General features: G+C 30.2%; 1 protein-coding gene across 1 annotated transcript; it reads left to right on the plus strand.

The window, feature by feature from the left end:
• Positions 1-240: 240 nt before the first annotated feature.
• On the plus strand, positions 241-9,555 carry LOC146529683 (potassium channel subfamily K member 9-like). Its single transcript, XM_085201776.1, has 9 exons — positions 241-775; positions 1,060-1,547; positions 2,703-2,858; positions 3,055-3,181; positions 3,441-3,631; positions 3,750-3,937; positions 4,279-4,393; positions 4,720-4,807; positions 5,087-9,555. Exons 2-9 carry the CDS (start codon positions 1,421-1,423, stop codon positions 5,808-5,810), a joined length of 1,716 nt encoding a protein of 571 aa, XP_085057902.1. The 5' UTR covers positions 241-775; positions 1,060-1,420; the 3' UTR covers positions 5,811-9,555.
• Positions 9,556-13,611: the final 4,056 nt, after the last annotated feature.

Here is a 13,611-nt window from a genome sequence, read left to right on the forward strand (position 1 = left end):
CGTTTAGAAGGACCTAAGTAAAAAGAACTTTATAAATATATATACAGCGACATCTTCTGCCTACTAATATTATTCTTCTGAAAATAAACCATTAAAATAATATTTTACAATAATATTTATTACACTAAATTGTCTTAATTTATTTGCGATATTTTATGTATATACATTTTTAAATTTTAATGATTATTATATTTTTTATCCTTGCAACACTCAAAAATGCAGTTCTTCATTTCAGGAACCAATATTTTCAGCACTGGCCACCCAACAGCTCAATCTAGGAAGTGCAGGATCTGCTAGCAGAAATTATTGTTTTCTATTATTTTTATTCAATGAAATGCTATTAAATAAAACGTTTAACGTTTCGCCAAGATGATACCGAGATGAATAAATGTCTTTGTGGGGCGAGTGCATATAATTTGAGCAGGACAAGAGAAGCAGGTGTGACAGGAACAAATACCGCATAGACTAATTTAAAAATAATTAAATTTACCTTTGCTTATCATTTGCAAGTGATAAATGTTTGTTTATGCGGCTAAAGGAAGTAACTAGCTAGTGTTATGCCGTATTGTTTTTATGTGATATAATCGTCATAATATTTGACCCACTTACGGAGCCTTGTGGATTGACCTATTGGAAACGAATGCGGACAGCGCTATGTTATTTTTAGGATGTAGCTTTGCAGCTAATTAAATATTTATATATATTCTTTCGCGATGCAGAATTACCATTCCAAGTTCTGTAAACGATTTACATTAAATTTTGTTACTGAAATATGGTGAGTCCTTTGTTTTACTTTGTATGTATTTTTGCTTTGACATTTGCTTAACGAGATTAATAATTATAATTTGAACAATTTGTATTGGTGACTTAGATTTATGAATATTTAATATTTTAATTGGCGTAAAAAAATATTATTTTTTATGACAATACTTAGTGGACATAAAAATATAGTTTTTTTTATTTGCATCAAATAAATACAAAGTCAATTTGTCCACTTGTATAATTTATGTATACAGTTTTCTGCATTGATTATTTTTTAATGGTATATATTTATTACAGATAAGTGAATACTAAATATATAAATGATACATAAGAGATGTAAATATAAGTAAATCATAAAAGTGTGAATGGAACAACTTCCTTTGAGGGATCAATTTATCAATAGCAAAATTTCATTTAATAAATATCATTTCTCAACTATCCTAGAATAGGATCTTGCTTAATATGTTAGAATTAAAAATAAGCCAAATTTTTTTACCTATAACAACTTCCAGTATTATAACATTAGTTTAACTTGTATTTAATAATGAAGTTATTATGGTTACTTAGTATGGAAATATTGTGAGATTTATTATGGGATTAGCTTGACTATAGATGGGTGGATGTGGGCCTTAAGCCCTAAGTGTGGATATAGTCAGTAATGAAGAAGCAAAATGTTCGCACTCTATCGTTAATTGTGTGCACATTTACTTATCTGTTGGTTGGTGCCGCTGTGTTTGACGCTCTTGAGTCTACAACTGAGAGAAACAGATTTGAGGTTTTACAAGGTAATTTTTGTTCAAGTTGTCTCTACTTAGCTGGCAAGTTGTATCTGTTTAGCTTACCTTCTCTCTTTTATATATTTTTTTGAGTCTCATGCTTTAATCCACATATGCCAAATAGACAGAGAGTGCTTAATTAAGTCCATCCATTTTGCGCTTTCTGCCCGAATAATACATTGGGTAATGTTGGATTAACATACGAGTGGTAATTCCAAGTTTTAACCAGGTATTTCAAAGTCTGTTTGACATAGAGAACAATGTTAGTATATAAAAGATAAGATGATAAATTGAAAAAAAATTGTGAGACTAAATGCAACAGCTGTGTCGATTTCCACTCGGGAAAGTAAAATATGTGATTTTGATCTGCCACTTAACACACAAACCCTCGAAAATACACTGAAAATTGGGAAGCAGAGGTATCTTAATGAGAATGGAGCTCATTGCTCGGAGGAACTTATTCCTTGGTTTTCCGTCTACCTATCTAGCTTTGTGGGGGATACAGCATGAAGGTGAAAAAAAAATCTCACAATAAGCTAATAGATGGATACAGATTAAGTTGAAGGATAGATATCCTAAAAGTAGATTAAGTAGGGGTCTAAAAATATCAAACTGTGTTTAAAAATAATCAAGTTGTGGGGTCTTTTCAGTTAGTCTTTGACTTTATTTATTCTGTTTTACAATTTTTTGAGGCTCTATTGAGTTTTGCCACTCATTACACAATGTCTTTACTACTTTTTGTATGTATAATCCGTTTTTTGTTTAATTACTCATATGTTTTTGTACCATTCAAAAGTATAAAAAAATACAAAATCGACGTTTTTTTAATTTCGTACAGTAGAGAATATAATCAATTTCTGAAATCGTTAAAATCTTCTGATGATATGACTCATACTCATAGTTTTTTGAAAACCTTTTTTTGTCTTTCCTGAGAATTGCCTTAATAGGCTGTTAGTAGGTTTACACTTTAAGCCCACAATATATTTTGGGTAGGCAGAGACCATCCCGATCTTTAGGCCTGGATTCAGGACTGAGTATTGAGTGGCGGATGTCTTTTCCGCCATTACCATTATTTACGGTTACGCCATGACCTGCTCTAACAGTATTTGAAGCTTATATTCCACTTTGAATAAACATTATGTTTTTTTTTTCTACTTATTTCAGCTATCGAAGGCATGATAATAAGCAAATATAATATATCTGAAGAGGATTTCCGTGTAATGGAGACAGTGGTTCTCAAGTCGGAGCCCCATAAGGCGGGCCAACAGTGGAAGTTCACTGGCGCGTTTTATTATGCTACCACTGTTCTTACTACTATTGGTGAGGTTTTGAGACTTTTGTCTATTTTATATGTAAATGTTGTGTGTGAGACTTAATAATATACTTTACATACACGTGGTTGAAATTTTAAATTCAAGATGTTTATTTTGTAATACAAGCATTTACCTGAGGCTTCGCCCGCGTGGTTAAATAGATATAATTTTTATAATCATATATATTTTTTATTATCCCATAGGCTACGGACATTCAACTCCAGCAACAATAGGTGGCAAGTTGTTCACAATGTTTTACGCCATTGTCGGAATTCCTTTAGGGCTCATTATGTTCCAGAGTATCGGCGAACGTGTTAATAGATTGAGCAGGTTTGTGTAGTTTCGAATTTTTATTTAAGGGTGGCGTGGCTGCCCTGAAGTTGGGTTTTCTGAACTTTTGCACATTCTTTACTCTGGAAGAAAATAATCAGAACTAAGAAAAATTCGATCAAGTCTGCACAGAATCTACAGCTAACTACTGGCAAATCCTAGGCGCCCTCGAATCATGGAAAAGTTTCTAGAATAATAAAAAACTAAATAACAATTGCAAGATTTATCTTTTTATTTAATTTTTTTTAATTTCTTTCAGTGTAATAATAAAATCAATAAAACGTGCGATGAACTGCCAGCAAACAAATGCCTCCGAAGTGGATCTCATATGCGTAGTGACCACGCTCTCCTCCCTCACTATAGCGGGTGGTGCGGCCGCTTTCTCTAAATTTGAGGGGTGGAGCTATTTTGATAGTGTTTACTATTGTTTTATCACTTTGACTACTATTGGTAAGTGTTTTAGTACATTGTTACATTACTACTATTACGTTTATTACGTTATACATTGTTACTATTTCCTACTGCAATACAGGTTAATATATTTATTTATTTAAACTCGCTTTCCCAGGTTTCGGCGACATGGTAGCGTTACAAAAGGATAACGCGCTAAACAGAAAGCCCTCATACGTGATGTTTGCACTAATATTTATATTATTTGGTCTCGCCATAGTGGCGGCCTGTCTTAACTTGTTAGTATTGAGATTTGTTACAATGAACACGGAGGATGAGAAACGGGATCAGCAACAGGCTGAACAGGTGAGTTATTTTTTTTTTATTTTCATGTTCTATCCTGCTGCAACCAACAACCTAGTGTTAAGTGGCGGGACTCAATGCCACGTTTCGTTTTTACACTAGCATAAAAATAATTTAAAAATAATTCTTTTCCCCGCATATAAAAGGAGTATAGGGTAACAGTGTTCTTGCCTGTCTGTCTGTTTGCTAAGAATTAAAAAGGCCTCTCACGCGTACGAGGCCGTAACGAATTCATAGGAACACAGAATTTAAGTTAATAGTTTATCAAAATCGTGCAAATCAAAAATTGATTACCTTTTAAAGTAAGTAGTAAGGTAGTAATTTAAAATATTTTTTTCTGCTAGGCACAACAAGTAGCTGTGAGGTTAGAAGGTGACGTGATAACGGCGGACGGTGCAGTGTTGCGGGGGGTCGCGCGGGGCACGCGCTTGCCCGCGCCCTCAAGGCTTGTTAGACCTGGTAAGGGATTTGTTATAGCTTCAGGCTGTATCCCGCATATAGCAAGATGGGCAGAGAAATCCTTAGTCCTGTCCAGTGCGGGATTTGCGTGTTGAGTTGACATACCTCAATGCTGCGCTTTTCCTTGTTACCAGAGCGATTATTTACAATGCTTGACATTAGAACATAACTCATTTAAATGATATTGTTGTTCTCATAAAGTCACTTTGTCGGAATACAGTTATAAAAATGTTTCATAATTGCATTAATTTATACATCATCCTTTGTGTTACGATGTATTTAAAAATTGTAAATTAATAATTTAACTGTATATAAATTGTTTGCAGGCGATACCGCAATGGTTCCTTTATATGTAGATGAGGAGTATCCTCCCAGTGTATGCAGTTGTTCGTGTAGCTGTTTCGGACCAAACAAGTAAGTTAATTATATTTTAATAACTGAGTTGTATACATATTTAGACCAGGCAAACGAGCTAGCGGATCACCTAAATGATGAAATGAAGAAATTTGTTGATCTAATCTAATATCGTAGATTTGTGGGAACACATCTGGTGGTAGGTGGTTCCACGATTTACACGTTGTCCAACCATATCTAATTACTTTTCTTTGTAATGGATTTTAATATACATTTTTTAAAACAAAAAATCTTAATATAATAAAATCTATAAATATAATATTTATTTTCCTATTACAGATCGATACCCTACCGTGACCCTCTATCACCAGTATCAACAAACATAAAACAAATTAGAGCTAGAAACTATCGAGAACTAGGAAACATACCGCGTTACATAGAAAAATCATCATCGAAAAACCGTTCGCAATCACTAAGATTAAACTCCGCCTCAGGATATCTATACATGAATGCGAAAACAAACGAATTTCAAATAGACCCCGAAGATTTTAGAGAAATTGTTGCCAAAAGACGGGAGCAATTGCGTAAAGGAATGAATAGTTTCGAGCTTTCGAATAATCGATATCTAAATCCCTATTCAAATAGCCTAAATAAAGAAAGCCCACACAGTTCTTTATATTCCATGAACATAAGAAACGAGAATCGAAGCAACGACCCGTTAGTAGATGATTACGATTCGGAAAAATCGAGTTACGCCAGAAAGAAATTAATGAAGAACATAGCGAGAAATACTCACAATAAACGGGTAGAAAATTACTTCTACGACGACGCAGTGTTGCACTTCGACGACGAATACGCATTCGATGGATCGATTTTATTCGCTAAGAGAAGAAAATCGATTAATCAAAATTGGGAGGAGTTTACTTGTGATTTTAAATCGACTTATGACCAAATATCGAATGATGGTAGCTACGGATATTACTTGCCGGATGATGATGAACAGGAGTATTTTGTGAATGATATACTGTCTGTCAGTCTGCCACCGCATCGGGCGAGTATTTAGGTTATTTATTAGGTTAGTCTAAAAAGGGCCAATTAATATAAAAAAGACTTAAATCGCACGTTGAATGGTGTCGTGTCTTTTAAGTGCTTTAGGTATGTGTTATATAATTATCTTAATGATAATTTAACCTGCATGCTTACTTCATCATCATCATCACCGACAGCCATCGATTGTCCACTGTTGGACATAGGCCTTCCCCAATTCTCTCCACCACACTCGATCTTCAGCTCTTCGGAGCCATCCGCTTTCCGCCAATCTCTAGGTCGTCGGTCCATCTAGCAATACATGTTTATTTACAAAGATTTAAATGAATATTTTTTTTATATCACAATTTTTTAATAATTATTTCATAATCTGATTAATGGTTTTAGATTAGATCGAATACAGAATCTACTGATTCTGTTTCTGACGATTTGTTTTAGTTAACATGTTGAATTTTTTTGTGAGGTGTTGTTTTTATATTTGTTTCATTTTAATAATTCTTTTTTTGATAAGATGACCTCACTTAAATTTTGAAACATTGTCCCTAACTTTAAGAAATAACAAGAGATGATTGTTTACGACAACACTTTCTGATAAAAATCATTTCAAAAAGCACGTAATTTAAAAAACGATTAATATTTGCTTACATATTTTATATCGAAAGTGCCAATTTTGATGCGACTCCATTCAACAAATAGTGCGAATTTTTGCGTAATCTCGATTCGTTAGCTTTTACACATTAGGCGGGTAGTTGCTTTTTTATTCTAACTTCATTAAGCTTGGCGTTTGTAGATATTGTAATATAGATGCTTCGCGAATTTAGGGTGTTCTCACACACTAAAACTAGTATAAAAAATAAATGTTTCTATCACTTTTTTTATGTCATACGAATTTAATGATTTTAAGGCCCCTACTTACCACTTGTCACCGCTCACAGGTTATATTTAGGATTAGGAGGATCCTCCCATAGGATTACGTCACATATTTTGCAATTGTTAACCTAGAAATTATTAAATTAAGTTCTGTGTCTTATAATGAAATGTCATGTCATAAAATTTAGGAACCCTCCCCACCTTTTGTCAAACAATGTCACACTTCGTACGCGCCTTTAATGTGTGACTTAATCTATGGACGGCCTCTAACTTAATTATTAAACAGGGGTTTCAATATTTTATATCGATATTTTTATTATCGATCATAAGTTAAAATGGGATTCTCCAATAACGCTGAATCTTTTATATGTTTTGAACTATGACGTAACGAAATTTCATCTTCCCCCCCCTTAAACGTGTGACGTAATTTAAAAACTTGAGTGTGAGAAACCCTAAATTGTTGGGAAGATTTTGTTCTTAATACTCGGTATAATGAAACTACTACTTGTAAATTATCAGTTTTATTTTACATTTATTTATTGAATTTATATTTAATTATAGTTTGTTTATTTTGATTTAGTACATGAATCTCACGTTATTTGAAAATTGTGCCAAAGAAACTTAATTTTTTTTATAAACTTAGTTGATAATTTCAAATTGAAAAAAAAATTGTCACTAAATCCCTTTGAGAGGAATCTATAAATAATATATCGTATTATACTAAAATTACGAATTTTAATAATTTTATTTGAGTGCCAAAATGGAACTAAAGATAATAATTCCATATTTATTATGTTATTTATTTTCAAAATAAAAAAAAAATGTTAGTACTTTAAAAATATATATGTATAATGGATTTAAATAAAATGAAAAATAAATCTAAAGAGATTTAATAAAGAACTTCCATTTTGAATATGTGCATTTAAATGTAATATATTGTATGTTATAATTTTAGGCATTAAGAGTACATTAAATTGCAAAAAAAGACAAATGTTTCGAACATTTTAATTTTATCAGTATTATACAATAAATTGATATTTCAATGTTTTTAATTAAATTAAATGTAAAAGATAATATTGTAAATATTATTTATATTCTACATTCGCAAAAAAAAACTTGGGATACAGATAATTTATTATTTAACAATTATCGAAAGCGGTTAATTTTAAATATTTTGTATGGATACTTGCTTAATCAGTGATAATTTAAAATGGTATTCCCCGATGATCCTGATGCTTTTTATATACAAATATATATATTTCTATTATTTTTCTTTCCCCGCAATAGTGATACTAAGTGATTACTAAAATTGTTTTCAATACGAATTTATTGATTGAAATTGTTAATAAAATTATATTATAATTAATTATATATAATATAATAATAAAAGAAATTCGCTATGTATATATTATGAAAAAATTAAAAATGTTTTGGTAAACATTTTATTGCTTCAAGCGTTATTATGGATTTGGAATTGTATTTTAGAAATTAAATTTCTTTTTAAGTATAAATTGTTGAAAAAGATTTTATTTATATTATAGGCGATATTTGAAATCATGCCTCATATAATAGTAATATATGTTTTAAACTATGATTAGAGTTATTGAAAATTTAATAATGATTTTATTGTTTTTTAACTGTATCCTGCTTATAGCAGGAAGACAGAGGGAACTTAGTGTTAACACACTCCAACTTTCTACCAAAATTTCGAAATGGATGTTGAGTGGCGGAGCTCATCGCTGCGCTTTGTTATAAAACCAGAGCAAGGAAATTAAAATAGAAATAAATTATGATTTGAGTTATTATAATTTGAATAATGTATTTATTATGACATTAATTAATGTCAAATGTGTTCTCCATGGAAGTTTCTCAAAGACCTGTATGGTATGGATACAACTCCAGCGATGTTGGTTTATTTTTTAAATATATATAATTGATGTAATTTTATGATCTAAGCTTTTGATATTTTATTTTTGCTATAACGTGTTCATACTAGTCATTATTTTTAATTATTAATAGTTTTTTATTTTATTTATAAGTATTCTAAGTTAACATGTAATGCCTGTTCCATACATTTATTGTGATTAAAATATTGAATATTTGTGAGGTTCTCTATATTTTTGTGATATTTTTTTATTATTAATAAGCTAAGGCTTGTGATTTTAATTCGCATTTTTTAAATATTTTTTATCTGTGATTCCTGTCTAGTCTATATTAAGAATTAATTATCTATATGTTTTTAAAGTGTCAAAATGACTGTCTATGCTTTTTTGTATATTTTTTATTTTATTAATATAAAAAAATCTATTATACCTAATCACTTCCAATTTTAGAATTTAATTATATTAGATATTAACGTCTACTTTAATGAATATCGTTTTAATTGTAATTATGATGTATTACGTTCTTCCTCGTATGCCAAAACCTTTGTTAAAACACCTAACTTCTAAAGTTATAGAGTATTGCGATTTTAGATCTTTTTTTTTATTTTGATTTTTATTTCAATATTTTTACATGTTAACTTCCAAATGTTCAATTAAACATTAGATGTTTTAATATTTATAATTTGTATTTATTTTTTTATAATGGTCACTAAGATTCGTTCAATATTCCTCTTTTTTAAATATTCAAATAACCTTTATGAATAAACTAGATAAAATTGCTCTATTCTATAACAAAAATCTATCCAAACTTATGGTTAGTGATTTTAAAACCGATATACATTCTATATACTACTGTACTCAGTATGTAAGTATGTATGTATGGTCGTGTATGTGTGTAACTAAAGTTTAAGCGACTGTTAAGATAAAATAAAACAGTCTGAGTTAATTGTAATTTATTATAAAAATGTAATATAAAATCTGATTTCATTAAAAAATACATTAAATATGTGTTTTGTGTTTCAATTTGTATAAAAAAATCTCTTAAGTTAGAATCGATCTCGCCCACCGATTATTACATTGTTATTGTTTTGTAAACAAGTGTCTGTGGAATTTACATATTTGCAGGTAAAAAAGGTTATGAGGAAACACTATTTGAAGTTAATACAGCTACACTAATGAATTTATAACAATGTAGCGACATCTAGCGTTTATTATATGTAACGAAACTTAATTATTAGTTTGTGATCAGTTGATACTATACAAGCTAGATGGCGATTAATAAATAAAAAAAATTGACACAATCTTAAATTTCTCAAAATTACTACGCTGACAACGATGTTATAACGTAATCTCAATAGAAGAAAAATTAATAAAAAATATATGTATTTTACATTTGAACTGTCATTAAAAATAGACTTTTCTTTATACATCTTTCTTCTTTATACTCCACAAGTACCTACTACTACTAGACAGAAAAATTAAGTCTATCGTCTTGAATAGTGCAAACTGATGCCGTGTTTTATCTTGCCAAACAAAAAATAATGTAAATTAAATTATATTAATCGAGGTAGAAATCGAACTCACAGTCACAGCTCTTACAGTGGTGCCACAATGTTGGCTGATGTACTTAAACGATCAAGATTATTTTATTAGTAGGTACTTCGTAAAGTAATGTAAACTTCATATTTGATTTGCACTTATTAATAGTAAATAATAATTATTGACATCAAACAAAATAATAAAACACAGTTAAAGCCGATAGAAATTTTATTTTAATTCTTTTTTAAATCAGGAATAGGTAAAAGTACAAATATACATCAATAACATTATAGTTTAGAAAAAAAAAAATTATAAAGATTTATTAACATAAAAGGTAAATACTTTTATGTTAATAAATAATCATTATCTCAGAACAAAGTGGCTTTGAAAATTTTTTTACAACCAAAACAAAAGGGTTTTCTATGTTTAACAAGAATATAGAATATTTTAAACTGCTTCAAATCGTATAAATCTGTAAATTTTGTCAAATGTTAGTAAAAAGAGGGGTGTTATAAGTTTTGATGTGTCTGTATCTGCCTGTCACCTGTGGCATCGTACGCTCCTGAACTAATTAACCGATTTGGTTGCGGTATTTTTAATCGAGCCTTTTTTATCGCGGTAGTTCTGAGCTGTGTTTTATAAAAATCGGATCAGTCGCTTACAAGCGCTTTGCCAAGATAAGGTAGAATAATATTTGTGGTCGAGAGTTATATAAAATTTCTGTAGCTTATATCTCAAAAACGGTAAAAATTTGGACCATGCAATATGGGGTAAGAATAGTTGGTAATGACTATCTCTACCGACTGTTTCAGTTTGCCTTTAATTTATCTTTATATTTAAAAAACTCGGCCGTAGGCCAGTTTCGGTTTTGGCTAAAAACCTTGTTTCTGTCAAACACTACTTATAATCGAACCCACAATATAAAATACTCGGTATAAAATACAAATGTATGCAAATTATTTTTATACGACATTACTCTTAGTCAAAGATAAATTAAAAATATGATGTAAAATATAATTTCCGTTACATAATTCAACATAAACAGAAATTACCTTAAAAATTGCTGCGAACGTAAAACAAATTGTTTCCTTTGTAGCTACAAATTAAAATTAAAACGGCGGAGCCCTCGCAAAATAAAATAAGCGTCTTAAATTCGTTTCTACCATTCTTACAAGTATTTGCGAAATGAGAGTACTTTTTAACAATTCTACCGAAATGGATTTAATAAATACTGAAGCCGGCCAAAGAGAATAGAAGAAAAATGGTGCCTCCCCGAGGGGTGCGCCCGGGGGGTGGGGGGTTGGTTTGAATAAAGAAAAGTTAAAATTTTCTTAAACACCCCGTTCGAGGGGTGGACGCTATCTATCTTCGTTTAAGTATTGGCAAAAATGACCCCCCGTCGGCGCTCTCGCTCGCTCTCGGCTGTGTCATTGGCTGGTTTTTAAAAGAAGGGTGTCAATGAATTCGAGTTATTAAGATTTTGTGTTTAATGATTTTTTTTTGGATATAATGATGGAATTTTATATTGATTTCTTCGTATATTTGAAAGCGTGGCGCGGTTGGCGTAATTTGGCGATAATATTGTAGTTGTCGTACGCGATAGTGCTGAATTGATATCTAAGTAATTCGAGTTAATTCTAATTTTTTTATTAGATATAGATATTTAAACATTATCATAACATATATTTTTGAGTTTCTTGAGGTCTAGGTTCTTCCTGTATGATTAAAGGAGATATATTTAATACCATTAATTACATAAAAAGAAAGAGTTATTTTCTTAAAAAAAATATATGCGGGATATTTTTTTAGTTTACCTAGAGCTTGAACTTTATTCAATTATACTCATGTAAACTGGACCCGTACGTTTTATGAGTTTTATAGTATACACAAATTTCATATTATATCGTCCTCAAACGTTTAACAGGTGGCTAACTATGTATCTAATAAGCGTCAGCAAAAAAAATCTTGCTTTTAATGTATTTTTATAAAATCAATTATTTTTTCATATTGGATACTATAAATTATTATTTAGATGTATTGTCTTCTAAAAAGTAGGTAGAAATTTATTTTTGTTTACATAATTTTAAATTTTGCATATTTTGAATGTAAATGAAATAAAGCATGACATGAATAGCTTAACTTAACATACTATATACATATAGGTTATTGATATATATAAAAATATATTGTTTGAAAGGGATTTTTTTTTATTTCTAACCTGCTTCTCAATAAAATTGCCGTCCAAGCCGGTCGTACCTTTATGTTCATTTGATGATTGAAATGTGCTTGAAAAAGACTATTTAAATAAAAAAATATATTGAATTTGTCCATTTTAATAATTAAAGTTTTGAATTTAAATATAACCAAAAGACTGAAATATATAAAAAAGAACTAAAATATATTAAAAAAATCAATAAATTTCTAAGCTAACGCTACTAAGACAGAAGTTAACGCGATTTAAGTGGGAAAGTGGAAAGTTTGGTAATTTTCACTTACGCTCGCTCAACTCACTTTCACACTGCACTGCTTAAACTTTACTCAGCGACTCATTTTTACTGACAAATTTAAAAGATTCACTTTTTTTAAATAAATTACTTATAAGTACTTTGGATTTAAATGTTTAAGATTGTACGAACGTAACTTGTAAAACAATTTATAGTTAAAACACTAGGTAGGTTCCCTATCTAGTGTTAAAACACCGTGTTCCCCATTCTCTTCCCTATTTTCAAGACATTATTTTTGGTGTGGCGGAGCTCAACGTCGCGTATAGGGATTAAAAAATTTATTTACTATATACATACCTTAATAGGTAGATATATATCCAAATAAAGTAAAATAAAAATCACTTGCGAAATAGGTTCTTCTATAAGAAATAGAAACAGGTTCCTACAGTGGGTTGCATGTCAACAATTCACCATATGTGATATAATACAGATCTCGATGAATGGACTATCCAACACATTTTTTGATTTTGAACGAGTAGTTCCTGAGATTAGCACGTTAGTACGTAGCACACAAACAAGGTTCGCCTTTATAATTTTATAATATTAATATATCATTTTTATTGCGTTAAACTTTGATTTGCATATAAGCCCTTGATATACATAACGTAAAATATTAAAAAGAATAAACCACATCGGGCTAAGCAGTTATCATGTACCAATTAACTTTAATGAAGAAATACGTAGGTACTTAAAAATAAGATGTAAGTGTGATGGAGAAGTTCTTGTATTTTTTAAGTAGATACGTAATAGCAAAATGATGAGAGTTCCTTCACTAGTCTTTCTATTGATATATCAGTGATACTGTACTTTCCGATACTGTACTTTCCGATACTGTACAATATATAAATTGTTCTATGCAAAACAAGTTGACCCAAAAAAAAATTTGAACTTTGAATTCACGCATTTTTTAATTAAACTTACATATTTCAACTGAAGTAAGAGTGTTGTACACTTATCATTTATAAATTATAGTAGCTTTAATATACTGACCACGAATTACCTACTGCAAAGTGTATAACCT

The sequence above is a fragment of the Heliconius melpomene genome, chromosome 18, assembly GCF_056956725.1.
Source record: "Heliconius melpomene rosina isolate 202511_hmr_F chromosome 18, ASM5695672v1, whole genome shotgun sequence".
Classification (NCBI taxonomy): Eukaryota; Metazoa; Arthropoda; class Insecta; order Lepidoptera; family Nymphalidae; genus Heliconius; species Heliconius melpomene.